Source organism: Capsella rubella, unplaced genomic scaffold (genome assembly GCF_000375325.1).
Source record: "Capsella rubella cultivar Monte Gargano unplaced genomic scaffold, Caprub1_0 scaffold_6, whole genome shotgun sequence".
NCBI lineage: Eukaryota > Viridiplantae > Streptophyta > Magnoliopsida > Brassicales > Brassicaceae > Capsella > Capsella rubella.
Window position 1 is genome coordinate 3,779,455 of NW_006238918.1, and position 14,111 is coordinate 3,793,565.

Sequence of the window (14,111 nt, forward strand, 5' to 3'; positions counted from 1 at the left end):
CAGTAAGAAAATGTAGTTTTTACATTTGGAATTAAGCAGCTTTTCATCAGCTCTTACAAGTTACAACAGTCCCCCCTATACTCTGTATGTTTTTACACTTGAAACAGATTTTGGGGCCAAATCCCAAACCAAGAAAAGAAGGAACTTCATTTCCTTATTGCATTCTTTTTTTTTTTTTCATTTCTATTTTTCTTGTTCATTTACCTAATTTTTATCGTTACAAGTAGCAACAATGATGATGATAATAATAATAGTTACAAAGGGGTGTTTAAAATAGGGCTTTTTTTTTTCTTTTTTTTTGTTGTTGTTGTTGAGCTCCCACTTCGATTGAACTCCACAAGCTTTTTCCCCTACCCGTCAAATCTTTTGTATTCTTTCGTCTCGCCCGACCGTAAAAACAAAATGAGAAAGATAAAAAAACGCAAAGAAAAAGAAAATGGCAATCCCCCTCACCCATTGGCTCTTCGAACCAGACCAGGTGAAAGCAACAGCTTCTATCTACTTATCTTACATCAAACTTTCACTCGTGTTCCCTCTGTTGCTTATGTTTAGACCCTGAAACCGCTTCAAGCTTCGCATCAGTTGTGTAAACGATGGCCGTAAATGCGGTTCCCTGCATAACAATCATAAGCTTAACCCCCACCTAATATTGTGTGTCAATCGACCCACTTCAACGAATTTTTACTTGTTTCTATAGTGATGGTTTTAGCACTATAAAGCTAATCATATGGTTCAGGGTATCGAAACATGAATCATAACATCTCTAATAAGGAGTACTGAATTACTTTGACTAAAATTTACGGATTTGAATTATGAATATGAACTTACGTTTGCCAACATTCACGGATTATCTGTGCAACAGTTGGATCGATATCATCTGGGATTTCAAGGCGCCGATTCTGGAATCCCACAGCTCCAACGACTTGCATCGGGTTCAACCCTTTCCAGGGGACGCGTGAAGTAGCTAATTCCCACAATATAACACCAAAGCTGTACACGTCACATCTGTGCAAGCACACCAGTCAATCTTTCGGTATTAACATTTAAAATGATGCTCATACTTAGTGTTAATTCACTCACTTCTCATTAGCCGGTTCATTCCTCAACACTTCTGGAGCCATCCACTCAGGCTGCACACTCATTAACAGGACATCTTATCTAGTAAGTTGCTCAACTTATCTTTGCAACACAAAGTTCATGATTGAGAAATAAGTAATATATTCATTTCAGGTAAATAACTAACCGTTCCTGCAGTTGATTTTGAGGACAAATACGTGTGGTGTTTCATGCGGGACAATCCAAAATCACAAACCTTCACAACCCAATTTTTATCAACAAGAAGGTTTGGAGACTTTAAATCCCTATGTACAACAGTCGGATTACTGGTATGTAAGTAGTTCATTCCTTTCGCCTGCAATACCATCAGAAAGAAAACAAGTGTCAGATATTTTTAGCAATATAGCTGTAACTTTTAACATCATTCCTTTTAACCAGAGCAACTCATTTATACCACATCAAGAGCCATTCGCATTCGCCTCTTCTCATCAAGCTGATGATTTGGCCGATGGAGTAACCTATACAAACTTCCCCTGCATAATTTCATAAAATTTTAACCCATTAAGAAGAATAAAGAAAACTGAAAACAACAACCAAAAACCTCGTGGTCAGAAAAGGATTACTCTATGTATAAAGGAGGACTATATGCATTCACGAATACAAAAGAAGAATGTCAGAGGATCAAACCTGGGTAGGAATTCTGTCAGAATGGAGAAATTTGGCGGCCGAGTAACTGCTCCCATGAAAAGAACAACATTTGGATGGCGTAACCTCAACATAATTTCAATCTATTGGAACAAAATAAAAACAATCAAGTATATGATTAAACAGTTTGCAGGTAATACAAAGAATAAGAAGTATATGGTTAAATGATTTGGAGTTACTTCAGATTTGAACTGTGTCAATGCATCACCAGAGAAATCTTGATCCAGAAACTTCTTAACAGCCACTTCCTGAAAGGGAAAACACAATCAGTACAAGAACTCCATGACTAAAATTGCACTTCTCTTCATTGGGCGGAAATGTGGAGAGGTTTAGAAGCTGCAGATTAAAGAACATTGCAAGGATGGTGAATTAAGACTACAAAACATAACTCACAGTTCCATTCCACTCTGCACGATAAACTTCTCCATAGGAACCTGCAACAGAAACAGCACAAGAACGAATACATTAAATCTTATAATTTGGGATCATAAGGATCTAGTCTGGTGTATCAAACTGAATGGTTTGGATGTAAAAATCTTATCAACAAACATAAGGGTAGTAACAATTAGTAAAAACAAGCTTCATCAAAAGTCTATCACGGCTACAACTTCAGTTGATAATGTATGATACTAGTGAATCTTATATCTATCTGATAGACCAATCACCAAACCTTACCAATACCAATGCGCTCGCCGATCTGAAGATCTTCCCACATAATTTCCCACTTTGCAGCTTCGCCGAGCAACGGATTAATTCCTTGGTCATGACTATCACACAGACTAGACTCCACATCAGCAGTACCAGTTTCCATATTTTCGGATGTGGAAACTTTACCAATATTATCCACATCAAAGTTTCTCTTCATTGACAAATCGACCTCCACTGATGGTTGGTAAGTCTCAGCTGTGGGGTTCCTTTCAGATTCTCTCAGTTGTTCAGCTAAATGATCTGCGACCTATTCAGTGCAGATGCAATAATTAAAGACTTACAGAGTCTTAGATATGTTATTAAGGCACGTAGAAAAGAATGAATACAGTTGTGCAGGATATGAAATGATATGTATCCTAAGGATACCTTCTCCGGGTAACATGGACCACCAGAAACCACAGAATCCCTATTTTCTTGGCGGACTTCTTGAAGCAAATTCTTCCCCCTCAAGTTGTGCGGGTTAATATCCATAAACAAATCTGGAGGAGGTGATGCACCACTTTCCAACAAGACAGCATGTAATTTCTGCGCAAATTCAGGGTTCTTTGCTGCACTTATGACATACTTTGAGACATTCTTAACTTTAACTTTCTGAGCACATGTTGGTTTCCCAGAAAATGGAGGCAAATTTTCACCAGATATCTGCTGTGATTGCATTAGCTTTCCAAAATCATGCTCAAATCTCTCTGTTTGATGTTTTTCAACTGCATATCTGTCACTGTTTTCTTCATGGTTTCCAGAGAAGAAGTTTGCCATCATACAAGATCTGGAATCTGCTTCCCCCAATACTGTTAATGCTGGCGTTTTAATTTCTTTCTCAACTTCAGGGGTTGAATGCTGCAACAAGTCCAGGTCCTCAGGAAATACTCTTGTATCTGTGCAAGAAACTGGAAGAAAACTGCTTGGAACCTCAGCAGGAATCAGAGCACCCGGAGCACCCATTAGATCAATAATGTATTCACTGCATATGAAGAATGAATTAGGTCCTTGCAAAAATCACACCATCACATACAAACTGAGCCCAATATCAGGACTCTAGAATGCAAACATAAGGCAGCAGATTACAGCAATCAAAGAATACCTTTTGTCATCTAGCTTAATCAAGTTCACTGCCCCATCATCAGTTCCAGTGTAGTAGCTGCCTTTTACCAGCATACATGGGAGATTAATCCTATCAGCAAGGACCTAGAAAAAAGAAGAAGGGATTAGTTAGCTTCACCCTACAGCTCCTAACCATGACCAAAGCTAAAAACAAGAGAGATGATGATTTGTTATAACCTTGAAAAGCAAAGCCCTGTGGCGTGCAAGACCAACATTAACTCGTCCAAGTGGAAGAATTGTAGTGTTCAACGAATTCCTTAGTTCACAGCTACGAAGCATCCACCTTCTCAATGCTTCATCAGCATTTTCAACGGGGCCACCCATTTGCTGTACAACTATATTTGCAATTTTCTGAGTTAAATCACTTGACACCTGACCACGAGCAAAGTCTGGACATTCGGCAGCCAAAGAGGATGCTCTCCTCTCTAGCTCTTGTAGTTCAGGATCAATCAATCGGTTAACCAAAATGACCTCATAATCAACATTGTCTGAAATAGAGATCGCCTGAAGATCCACAAGAAGTGGCATCTTCCCTTGTGAAAGAGAATTAGATGTAATCCCATACACATCGTAAAAACCATCCCTGACTTTCTGGTCATAATTAATAACCTTATGTCCCTACAGGAAAAAACAAACAAGAGCACACGATCAGCTAAAGTCTCCCATTGTCACAATCAAGGCTGAAACCATCCACATTGAATAAACCTCGGTAACTCCAACCTAAAAATGGAAAGTTATACAATCTGGACTCAAAAAGAATACTGGCATCCACGAGAAGAGTGTAAGCAGTAGCAGTAACGAATTGCAGGAAGATCCTATTTGTCCTCTAAACCCTGGGCTAATCGAATGATCAGACTCCCTAAAACCCGCCAAAGCCCATAGGAGCTAGAGAAAAGTAACCGAAGCAAGAGTGATGAATAAAGTGTATATAAATACCCAATAGCGGAGGGAGAGAAAGTCAACGGCGGAATCAGCGTCTGTGACCGGAGCAGAAACACCAAGGCTAATCCGCTTAGCGGCATCAAGCTGAGCCGTATCTGCATTCTCACGCGGATCAGGATCAGAGACGCTGATCGCCATAGCTAACTGGACTTGATACTCCTCCTCCATCAAATTGAAATCGACACCATCAACAGGCGCCAGATCACGGCCTACAGGCTCTAATGTCTCCAGTCTCGGCATTGTGGCGGAGGCGTTGGCGCCAAAACCGGAGGAGGAAGAGACGGAGGAAGTAGAGGCGGGGCTAGGGCTAGTACTAGGAATAGGGCTAGGATCGATCATGGGCCTAGTGGAATCGTCTAACCTATGATGGTCACCAAATCCGCCGCCGACGCCACTACTACCGCCGATGTGTAGCTTCCGTAGAAGATGCTTCATCTTCGACATCGATCGTCAACGACGAACTGATCTCTCTCTTGCTCTTTCTCTCTCTAAAAACCTCCAGTTTATCTCTCTCTCTCTCTAAAAACAATGAAGCTTCCTTTCGCTATATTTTTTTTTGGTATTTTCTTGTCCAAAAATAAATGCGAATAATAATAATATTGGCAGTGGAACAAAACAAAATTTAATTAAAGAGAAATAAATAAATAAATGCGTCCTTCGTAAACAAACAAACAAAACAAATAGAGAGAGAGAGAGTTCCACAGTTTTAACATAAACTAGTGATCGACGCGCACGTACGTGCGAGGTTATTTTTACAAAATTACGATTTTTTAAGTAGATGTTATTTTGGTAAAGTTTTGTTATATGAGTTTATTTGATAAACTATATATAGACATACAGTTGTAAAACAACAAAATGAATACATAATACAATTTTAAAATTATTTAAATGAAAATGATAAGTGATATTACGTGTTCATTTATAACTGTTTGCTTAGAGATGTTAAATCGGATTTGGGTTTGGCTTTAGTTTGAATTGTTTTATGTGTAGTTTATAATGGAAAACCCGTCCTGTCTCTTTCCGTTTCGTCCTGACCCGTCCTGTCCCATAATCATTTCTTTTTAAAACATCATCATTTGCCAATGTTTATTATAAGAAACTTGGTAAAAGATTTAGACGGGATACCCGTATTCCTCGTTTAAATATTTATTTTTATCAAACTAATAAAAATCTAATTATCAATCTAAGTCACATGCTCCCACCATTTTCATTCACAAGGCACTGTCTGTAATCCTAGCATACAGAATCCTTGTTCGATTTTTAATTTTATTGATCTTTAAGTTTCATCTTTATTTCTCATTACTTTCTTCAATTCAAAGATTCATGTTTTAGCCTTTTTGTTTTCTAAAGATTTAGGTATTTCTATTTTTTTAATACATGGATTTATTGTAGTTTTGTTATCCGAAGTATACGTTATATTCTTGTACCCGTCATTTCATGTCTAAATATTTGAAATACATAGGAAAGTGGAATTTAAATTTAGCAATTTAAATTACATGTCTTTGTATCGTACTCGTAGTTTTCTATTTGATAGTTGAAAGTGAATTTAACTTTATGACCGTGTCTCATAACAATTATATCTAATCATGTTTTTTTTATGAGAAATAATTCAGATAATGTTTGTTTTCGAATTATATGTTCCCATCTCGTATTCATTCCTATAAGTTTATAAATTTTTTTAATAAATAACACCATTTACATGTAACTAAATATAATTTTAATATATGTAAAATTTCATATAATCGTCCAAAAGTAGATTATACAAGTCATGGCAACCACAAACTTTCATTTATTTGTTTTCAATTAGATTAAATCATAAAATATAATCCATTTATTATTTAAAAATTGGTAATAAGTCATTAAAATAATTTAAATGTGATATATCCTCTTGTTATTTAGTTTTAATCTTAATAGAAATTCTATATGTTTATAATCTCAAAATGTAGTTTATGATTTGATAAAACAATTATTTAATATTTGATAATAGTAATGATATGAAAATTGCCAATGGATGAAGATTTATTTTGTTAAGATTGTGTGAAATTAATAAGAAAAAAGAAGTTTAGAATAATCATTAACTAACTGTTTGACCAAATAAAAAATCATTAACTAATTGAATTAATGATAAATTTTGTAGATATCTTTTGTGCTATAATTGCTAGATTGCTTTTTGAATATGAATATTTTTATGTAAAATAAGAAATTTTTGCGATCTAGAATGTTTATTCGCATGATTTTAGCAAACAAATATTTAATTATTGATTTATTTAAATTTTATTTTTATTTAAAATTATATATTTTTAAAAAATTTGATGATATGATCAGTTATGTATATATACTATGTAGAATTTGATTAGTTGATTATTTCATATGCTAACATATTTTTTATCTTTTTATTTTTCTAAAAAAATGTTATCTTTGTTTTTTTAGATATATGATGATTTTGTTTTATTAGATTTCATTTGTAAATTATTAATTTCGAAATTATATTAAAATATTAAATTAATATTAAATATGTTTATGTATATTCAAAATAGATATGTTAACATATATTTAATTTTGAATTTAACTGTCCACTTTTTATGGTAAAATATTATTATGATTTCCATAAATATAGATAATTTTTGTTTTTGGTTTTTTTTTTTTTCGCTGTCATTAGTTCTGTTTGGCAACTGGTTTTATTTTCATGAAATTTTTTTTTTAAAATTGGGGGTGTTTGGCTTTAAGTTGTTCTTCCCAATTAATAGTATAGATAAAATAGAGAGAGAGATTAACTTAACCTGCGCCGATATCTTCGAAAAAGTAGATTCGATTAAAATGCGCACTCTTCGTCTTCAAGCTTCCTTCCTCCTCCCTCCACTTGGTCAGAATTAGCTTTGACTATCCCTCTTTTGAGTTTTTTTTTTTACTTGGAAACTTCTTTTATTTTTTATGTTTTGGTTATTAAAAATATCAAACACTTTTATTCGACATGGCCATTGGCTAAACAAGTTTCCATAATTATCCCGCTCGTCCAACAATAATCAGAAATACGTATAATTTAGCCAATGTAAAATTAGACGCTAATAAGTGCCTAAACATAATCAAATATGGAACTAAAGACTTTTTCTTTCAAGAGCTATCTATGATCATGGACTATCGGAATAGTCGCTGTTGAATTTTTAGTCACACTAGTCTAGTGCAGTTTAATTGGATATCTCCATAAATTAGTGGCACATTGTTGTTGGATTTGTTGAAAACAATACAATCGACACCACTGGATTGAGATTATGATCCTCATTAGACCCTTAAAACTCATTTATCTTTTACTGCTCTCTTATTTGTTTGGCCAAAAAAAGCCATCTCTATTGCAAATGTAAATCTATGTGTACGAGAGTAGTAGTAAATAAACCAGAAAATTACAGTTATTGTGCATGAAACTTGTTTACAGGCTATCCTGTCTTCTCCGTATACCAAGTTCTTAGTTTAAACTAATAAGAAAACAACATTAATATACTTCATATATATATCTTCAGCTTCTCTGATCCCTTCCAAGCCTAATTAATTAGGAACCAAACACTTCCATTAAGCTTTCCCAAAGCATCATCCTCTTTTAAGAGCAAGTCTTTCTCCTTTTCAGAAATCTGTAACCCCGCAGGCAGCTCTTTTGCCAGATTCTGCCTTCAAGCTTTCTGTGAATGATTTTTTTTACCTTTCGAATGGATCTCCCGCCTCAGCAGGATATTCCGGTGCTGCTACAGCTGCATCAATCTTTTCCCTTAGATTGAATTTCTTGGCGAGCATCGGCCTTACATCTTCAACTCCAATTAAGCTTTCAAGAAATGGGAGCAAATTTAGGAGTTCTTTATCCGACGGGTCATTAAACCAGCTCTCTATTGGCACTCCATTCTCCACTTGGAACCCAAATGCCTACACCATTGCACAAATAGAAGAACTCAAGACAAGATTCTTCATCATACAAGATTATGCAACAGCCTTTAGATAGAATCATTCTTAATGGCGGTTGCAGGTACAGTCTCAAATACACTTTGTTGAATTAATCCCACACAACTTCATAGTTTCAGAAAGCTTTTGCAAACCAACTAATACTAAATTCGTTCATACCATCTTTCATAGTTATTGAAATCATCCTATACTAAAAATGTATCCTACACTTATCACTGATAAAAGCATCTACCTATCAGCTTTGGTTTAATTGGTTATACAATGTGTATCCTCACTGTGTAGTGGGATGATGAGTTATATACCTGTGGAGAGTTGTCGACGATGATAACACGAGATAAATCACGCCCAAGGACTGACAAATCTTTTAGGTAGTTACCATCAAAGAAAACACAGGAGTCACGATACACTCTATGGCGGAAGAGCTTTCTCTTCGGGTCAAGCACGTTTAGCAGTTGCTCCGCATAAATACTTTGGCTAGCTGTAAAGATAATGATCTCAAAAAGACGGGACACTCTCTCCATAAACTCTTTGAGGTGAGGGCGGCACCTCACATACACCATATGCTCCTCTTCATTAAAATTTACAGGGAATGTGAAATCGACCTCATCACATGGTTCTAGAGTTGAATGCACAAGAGTTTCTGCGAATATAAAACATATATGTTATAGCGATAACAGAAATAAGGAAATCAAACTCTTTTATGGAGAGATAAAACGAATAATTGTAAGAAACATTTATACTTTACGGCCTTGGTGAGAGTAAAATATTTCTGTTCCATTAAAACCAGCAAACTACAACAAACAAACAAATAAACTGAAAGGTAGCCTTACCATCTAGATCTAGGACTAATGAAATAGGAGGGCAACTTCGGGTTTGTTTAGGAAGCAAGACCGGCCTGAAAGTTGGGACAACAGAAGACAAGTTGGGCAAGTTCTTGATAAAGAGATAAGGATCAAACTCGTCAAGTTCCTCATCCTCTTCATCTTCCATGCATACAGAGGTTATAAGGGAATCTTGGCCACGCTCATCAACACATTCCAGCTTTGAGCTCTTCATTGCTAGATAAATAGCAGAAACCGAATCCAAGTTACCATTTGAATCTACGGTACTTGTATCTAGAGCAAGCAATCGATCATAAGGGTTCTTTGCATCTAAATCCCGAGAAGAAGGAGAGTCATCGTCTTCCATCAAAACCACCCTATTAACATGAACTAGAAACTTAGTGAGAATAAGTCAGGGTGTAGTATAAAAATCTTCCACCCTACGTCAACAGGATTCAGAACCTAATAGAATTACTCCACAATTTCAATTTGACCCAATTTCCACGTTCATTACCCAAAACACAATGCTCAAGAACTAGTCATCCAAAAGTACAAGCTAGACTTCACCTCAGAAAACAAGAATAAATGATAAAGGATTGAAATTTACCTTCTAGGAGCTCTCTTCACCCCTTGTATCTACCGACAAAACAGAGACACCGGGAGATATATCAGATCCCGAGTCTTCCAAATTGCAAACGCTAGCTCAAACTCAAGGACAGTCTGTAGAGAGGAAAAAAAAAACAGATCTTGAATTAGAAAAAGGAGCGAAGCCCTAGATAATTCACAAGTAGGAACGAAAGCACACCGAGATTTAAATTATTTGAAAGATGAAAAATTTGGAGCCAAAAATGAAACAAAAATTCGAAAACTTTCATGGCGGAAAGTGACAGAAATCAATATTTTAACAAGAGAACCGAACCGGAACTGATATTAACCCCACGAAATCGATTTCAGATCAATTTTCAATTTTGATATGTCTAGGGATTTTTAATTAGAGAAAAAAGGGGGAAATAAAAAGACAGAACCCCAAAAAAAAAAAACAAAGCTTTGACTCGAAAAGACGAAAACTTTCCGCAAATTTCTCTGAAACGACGAAGCAAGTACTACAACTTTCGAACCTCAGATTATATTCACTTAGCCCAGAAAATTTAAGCTGCGATTGAAGAGCTGAGGAGAAGTAACGGAGAGGAAAGGAGATTAAAAATAAACCCTAGAGAGAGTAAATTCGCCGGAAAATAAAGTACCTCCGATCAAAAAGCTTTCTTCATTCTGCCGTCTTCTTCTCTCTCTCTCTTCCAAAAAATTAAAGAGAAAAATAATTTCCTCGAAATGAAACGATCGACGACACTAGAGTCCTACATAAGCAAATGAAAATATTTTCATCTAAATCCTCCTTATCTTTTTTTACATCAAAATGCCCCTCGTACTTTATAAATATTTGATTAGCACCTCACTAGTTTAAATTTTGTAAACAATGCCCATGACTATGAGTAAGCCGGGAAATGATGACGTCACCGCCGGTTGGAGGACAGGAATCACGTCGACGTCGTACGTAGTAAAGAGTCTCTTTTTCTTTAAAAAAGGAACTTTCTTTGTAGTTTATGAATTATGAATTGGACATGTCTCATGTATGTGAGTTACTACGTTGTGGATTATAATTATTGAAATACAAAAACGTATTGATGAAGACTTTTTGAGTATCTCTTTATAAAAAAGAAATTAGTACAAGATTATCTTGGTTTGGTTAAGTATAAATTCAGAGTAGTATCCTACCTACATATAGGATGACCTATAATTTTATTGGTTATAGTTGGATAACTGTAGAATTTTGGGTCATGGTTAGGCAGATTTATATTTATACCAAACACGTGAAAAGTTATTGAACGACGACATGTTTAAGGTTATCGTTGAACAATAAGGTCCAAATCTAAGTCCAGATGTTTTTTGTGTTAATCTGAAAAAACTTTAAACTTCAATAGTGAAAAGCAAAGCGGAAAAAGTAAAAAAAAATAATAGTGGTTTTGATATACTCTTTGTAGCATTTAGAGCATTTTCAACTCTTAGCTCTCATTAAGGTTGAACTTTTGTCTCATGTTAATCCTACTTTTGCTGTGTTTCAAAGATGACTATCACTGTCGTTTACTTTCTAAGAGCTGAGTGCTCCAACAACATTTAGCTTTTCTTTCTCTTAGAAACACTAACTAGTAAACATACGCAGTACTTTAGACTAGTCACAGAATAAAACTTTCTAGTCTTTTGAAACCTTGTATACATATAGATGATAGATATGAATTGTGAGAAGCTTGGTTTCAGAAACTTGGAGAGAGTTATACAATTACAAACAAACACATAAGACCTTGATTATCGAGGGTTTATTAAAAAACTCTTAAGTTAAGAAAAGTGATGAAAATCTAAGAAAAGTTAATATATGTCTCTTGTATAAGAGATTTTTTTTACCTTTTCTTAACTTTTTAAGCTTTAGATTTTATTAAAAGCCTACCAATAATGATGCTCTTAAGAAAGATTAAGAGCTTTTAGATTGTAAAAGAGGAAAAAAAACACACACACACAAAACGGCGACGTTTAGTGGTCCTGGTCAACAGCGACAACATAAGAAATGGATCGTCGTCGTCGTACCCGTCAGCCTCAAAGAATAAGGGAAAAGGAGAGATTCCGCCGCACGTTGTTCTAATTGAAAGATTTGACAAAAGCGACTCATAAGCAATAACTCTCCATCTTTCCCTTTTCTTTTTCTTAACCTGGTGGCTAGAAGATTAATCAAATTAGACACAAACAGAGTATTTATTGTTATACTACTGATTAACCCATTTCAGAAAAACTAAACTAAAAAAAAAAAAAAAAAAAGGCTTCACCTTTACAATTCTTTTCGAGAGAGAGAGAAGTTAAATGGTGTGGTTGACGGATCAACAGATCGGACGATGGAAAAGGAAACGAATTTTGGTGGTGGGATCGTTTCTCTGTTGGCTAATGATCATGTTCATCACTCCCAAAGTTCCTCTCGACTCCTTTCGTCACCATGTCTTCGCCGATAAACGCAATTTCATGGGTATCATCATCATCATCATCTTATATCTATCTCTCCTCTCTATCCATTTGTGTGTGCATGTGTAATAATGAGAAGCAGGTGTTTTGTGTGGGCTTGATGTTGTGTACAGGAGTGCCTAATACATTGAATGTGATGACCAACTTTCCCTTTCTTATCATTGGGGTTCTTGGTTTTGTGCTTTGCATTGGAGGCAGCTTCTTCAGTATAAGGTTACTTATTACTCTCTTCTCTTTTCACATTTTTGAGTTTTTGGTTTTAGTTAGTGTTTTAAACATTTTGATTTGTTGTAATGCAGTTTGAAAGGTGAGATCTGGGGATGGACACTGTTCTACGCTGGCATTGCTAGCTTCGCCTTTGGTTCTGCCTTTTATCATCTCAAACCTGATGACAGCAGAATCGTCTGGGACACTTTGCCTGTTCGTTTCTCCTCACCCACCAATTTCACCTTTACTTTTCCTGTGAAGTATCTTGTTTTAGCTTCTGGAATGAATCTTCTTCTTTCAGTTTCTTGAGTAATGACACCGTACTTGGAGATATTGATTGATAACCTTTTGCTCTGCAAGCAAATTTGTGAACAAAAAGCTTAAAAAACTCTTCTTATAGCTATGGAAAGAAAGCTTAGATGAGTCTTTATGTTTGCACTTAGCTTTCTTTTGTTGTTTCTATAAGTACATTGTGAACAAAACATGTAAAGAACCTTCGTATACTTAATGGATAGAAGCTGTAGAGATTTTGGGTGTTAAGTTTATCGAATGGGAATGTTTATGAATAGCTGTTTCTTGATTAATGACGGTAAATTGCAGATATTGATTGCGTATTCGTCGCTTTTCTCTAGTTTTTTGGTTGAGAGAGTGGGGGATACAGTGGGACTAAGTTGCCTCGCCTTGCTTCTATTCACATCATTTCTCAGTGTTGCTTACGCCAGGTAACATTCAAACCAGAAATCATTACCTCCTCTGTTATACATATGTATATTTGTGATTTTAGTCAGGTTCGGATTGAAATTATGTGTCTTAGTTGATGGCAGGGTGTTTAATGATCTCCGGTTATGCATGACGTTCCAGTTGCTTCCGTGTCTGGTGATTCCCGTCATGACGGTTTTGTTACCTCCCAAGTATACTCACTCTAGATTCTGGCTCTGGGCTACAGGTTTTTTAAAAATCAGAAGCCATTTTTACGGTTTTCTTGTTTGAATCTGCTCTCTTCTAATTTCCGATTATTATGAATGCAGCGGCTTACACTATTGCCAAGATTGAAGGACTTGCAGACAACAAAATATACAATGCGAATCGATATATCATCAGTGGGCATTCACTGGGGCATTTGTGTTCAGCCGTGGCTACGCTTTTACTTACCATTATGCTTTTGTATAGAAGCATTCGGTTTCATAGGTAAATTTTTCTTACTGCTCTCTCTCTCTCTTTTTGATCTTTGAGTTCCTTGAAACCTGAGGAATTTTTCTTTCTTTTGTGTGATGAAACCAAAACAGATTAGGTGATCTCAAAGGCCATCCTTGACATCCATTTCTGACTCCTTGAGTTTTTTCTTTTTTGCATCCGGATGCTTCTGGATTTTTGTATTACAGATTTTGTTGGGTTACTAAATAGATTTTTGACCCATGATCCCACTAAAACCATTGTTGGTTCTGTATAATCTTGGTTTCTGGTTTGAAATAGCTTTGGCATTGCGTTGGCTTTAAATTTAGTTTCTCAAGTCGTTTGTTATGGACTACTATGGGCTTGTAGTAACTACGAAGAAATAATCAT

The 14,111-nt window shown here is 35.6% G+C and overlaps 3 protein-coding genes across 7 annotated transcripts; 1 reads left to right on the forward strand and 2 right to left on the reverse strand.

Annotated features, from left to right (window-relative positions):
- Window positions 1-3: 3 nt before the first annotated feature.
- On the reverse strand, window positions 4-5,052 carry LOC17882782 (serine/threonine-protein kinase EDR1). Its single transcript, XM_006286975.2, has 13 exons — window positions 4,507-5,052; window positions 3,748-4,188; window positions 3,551-3,654; window positions 2,836-3,430; window positions 2,437-2,716; window positions 2,155-2,195; window positions 1,941-2,009; window positions 1,744-1,844; window positions 1,511-1,589; window positions 1,244-1,411; window positions 1,081-1,130; window positions 829-1,005; window positions 4-613 (listed from the first exon to the last, which is right to left on the reverse strand). Exons 1-13 carry the CDS (start codon window positions 4,954-4,956, stop codon window positions 508-510), a joined length of 2,661 nt encoding a protein of 886 aa, XP_006287037.1. The 5' UTR covers window positions 4,957-5,052; the 3' UTR covers window positions 4-507.
- Window positions 5,053-7,874: 2,822 nt separating this feature from the next.
- Window positions 7,875-10,623, reverse strand: LOC17884138 (CTD small phosphatase-like protein 2). 4 transcript variants are annotated; one of them, XM_023780614.1, is made up of 5 exons: window positions 10,523-10,623; window positions 9,886-9,998; window positions 9,288-9,515; window positions 8,760-9,097; window positions 7,875-8,421 (listed from the first exon to the last, which is right to left on the reverse strand). In XM_023780614.1, exons 3-5 carry the CDS (start codon window positions 9,511-9,513, stop codon window positions 8,200-8,202), a joined length of 786 nt encoding a protein of 261 aa, XP_023636382.1. In that variant the 5' UTR covers window positions 9,514-9,515; window positions 9,886-9,998; window positions 10,523-10,623; the 3' UTR covers window positions 7,875-8,199. The 4 variants fall into 4 exon arrangements, with proteins under 4 accessions (XP_023636382.1, XP_006288309.1, XP_023636381.1 ...); XM_006288247.2 differs by having other exon boundaries at window positions 9,288-9,655; XM_023780613.1 differs by having other exon boundaries at window positions 9,288-9,668.
- A 1,298-nt stretch (window positions 10,624-11,921) lies between these two features.
- On the forward strand, window positions 11,922-14,045 carry LOC17883469. 2 transcript variants are annotated; one of them, XM_006286739.2, is made up of 7 exons: window positions 11,922-12,345; window positions 12,455-12,554; window positions 12,641-12,761; window positions 13,149-13,270; window positions 13,373-13,494; window positions 13,577-13,736; window positions 13,835-14,045. In XM_006286739.2, the coding sequence occupies exons 1-7, from the start codon at window positions 12,186-12,188 to the stop codon at window positions 13,860-13,862; spliced, it is 813 nt and encodes a 270-aa protein (XP_006286801.1). In that variant the 5' UTR covers window positions 11,922-12,185; the 3' UTR covers window positions 13,863-14,045. The 2 variants fall into 2 exon arrangements, with proteins under 2 accessions (XP_006286801.1, XP_023636632.1); XM_023780864.1 differs by having other exon boundaries at window positions 12,219-12,345; window positions 12,424-12,554.
- The last annotated feature ends 66 nt before the right edge of the window (window positions 14,046-14,111 follow it).

Excerpts from the sequence above, each read along its gene's own strand:
- LOC17884138 (XM_006288247.2), bottom strand. The coding sequence starts at position 9,645 with ATGGAAGACGATGACTCTCCTTCTTCTCGGGATTTAGATGCAAAGAAC. Across the intron at positions 9,098-9,287 it reads ATTAGTCCTAGATCTAGATG|AAACTCTTGTGCATTCAACT; the intron begins GTAAGGCTACCT and ends TTATATTCGCAG. Across the intron at positions 8,422-8,759 it reads TCGTCGACAACTCTCCACAG|GCATTTGGGTTCCAAGTGGA; the intron begins GTATATAACTCA and ends GCAATGGTGTAG.
- LOC17882782 (XM_006286975.2), bottom strand. The coding sequence starts at position 4,956 with ATGTCGAAGATGAAGCATCTTCTACGGAAGCTACACATCGGCGGTAGT. Across the intron at positions 3,655-3,747 it reads ACAGGGCTTTGCTTTTCAAG|GTCCTTGCTGATAGGATTAA; the intron begins GTTATAACAAAT and ends TCTTTTTTCTAG. Across the intron at positions 1,412-1,510 it reads TGCGAATGGCTCTTGATGTG|GCGAAAGGAATGAACTACTT; the intron begins GTATAAATGAGT and ends ATGGTATTGCAG.
- LOC17883469 (XM_006286739.2), top strand. The coding sequence starts at position 12,186 with ATGGTGTGGTTGACGGATCAACAGATCGGACGATGGAAAAGGAAACGA. Across the intron at positions 12,555-12,640 it reads GGCAGCTTCTTCAGTATAAG|TTTGAAAGGTGAGATCTGGG; the intron begins GTTACTTATTAC and ends GTTGTAATGCAG. Across the intron at positions 13,495-13,576 it reads ATTCTGGCTCTGGGCTACAG|CGGCTTACACTATTGCCAAG; the intron begins GTTTTTTAAAAA and ends TTATGAATGCAG.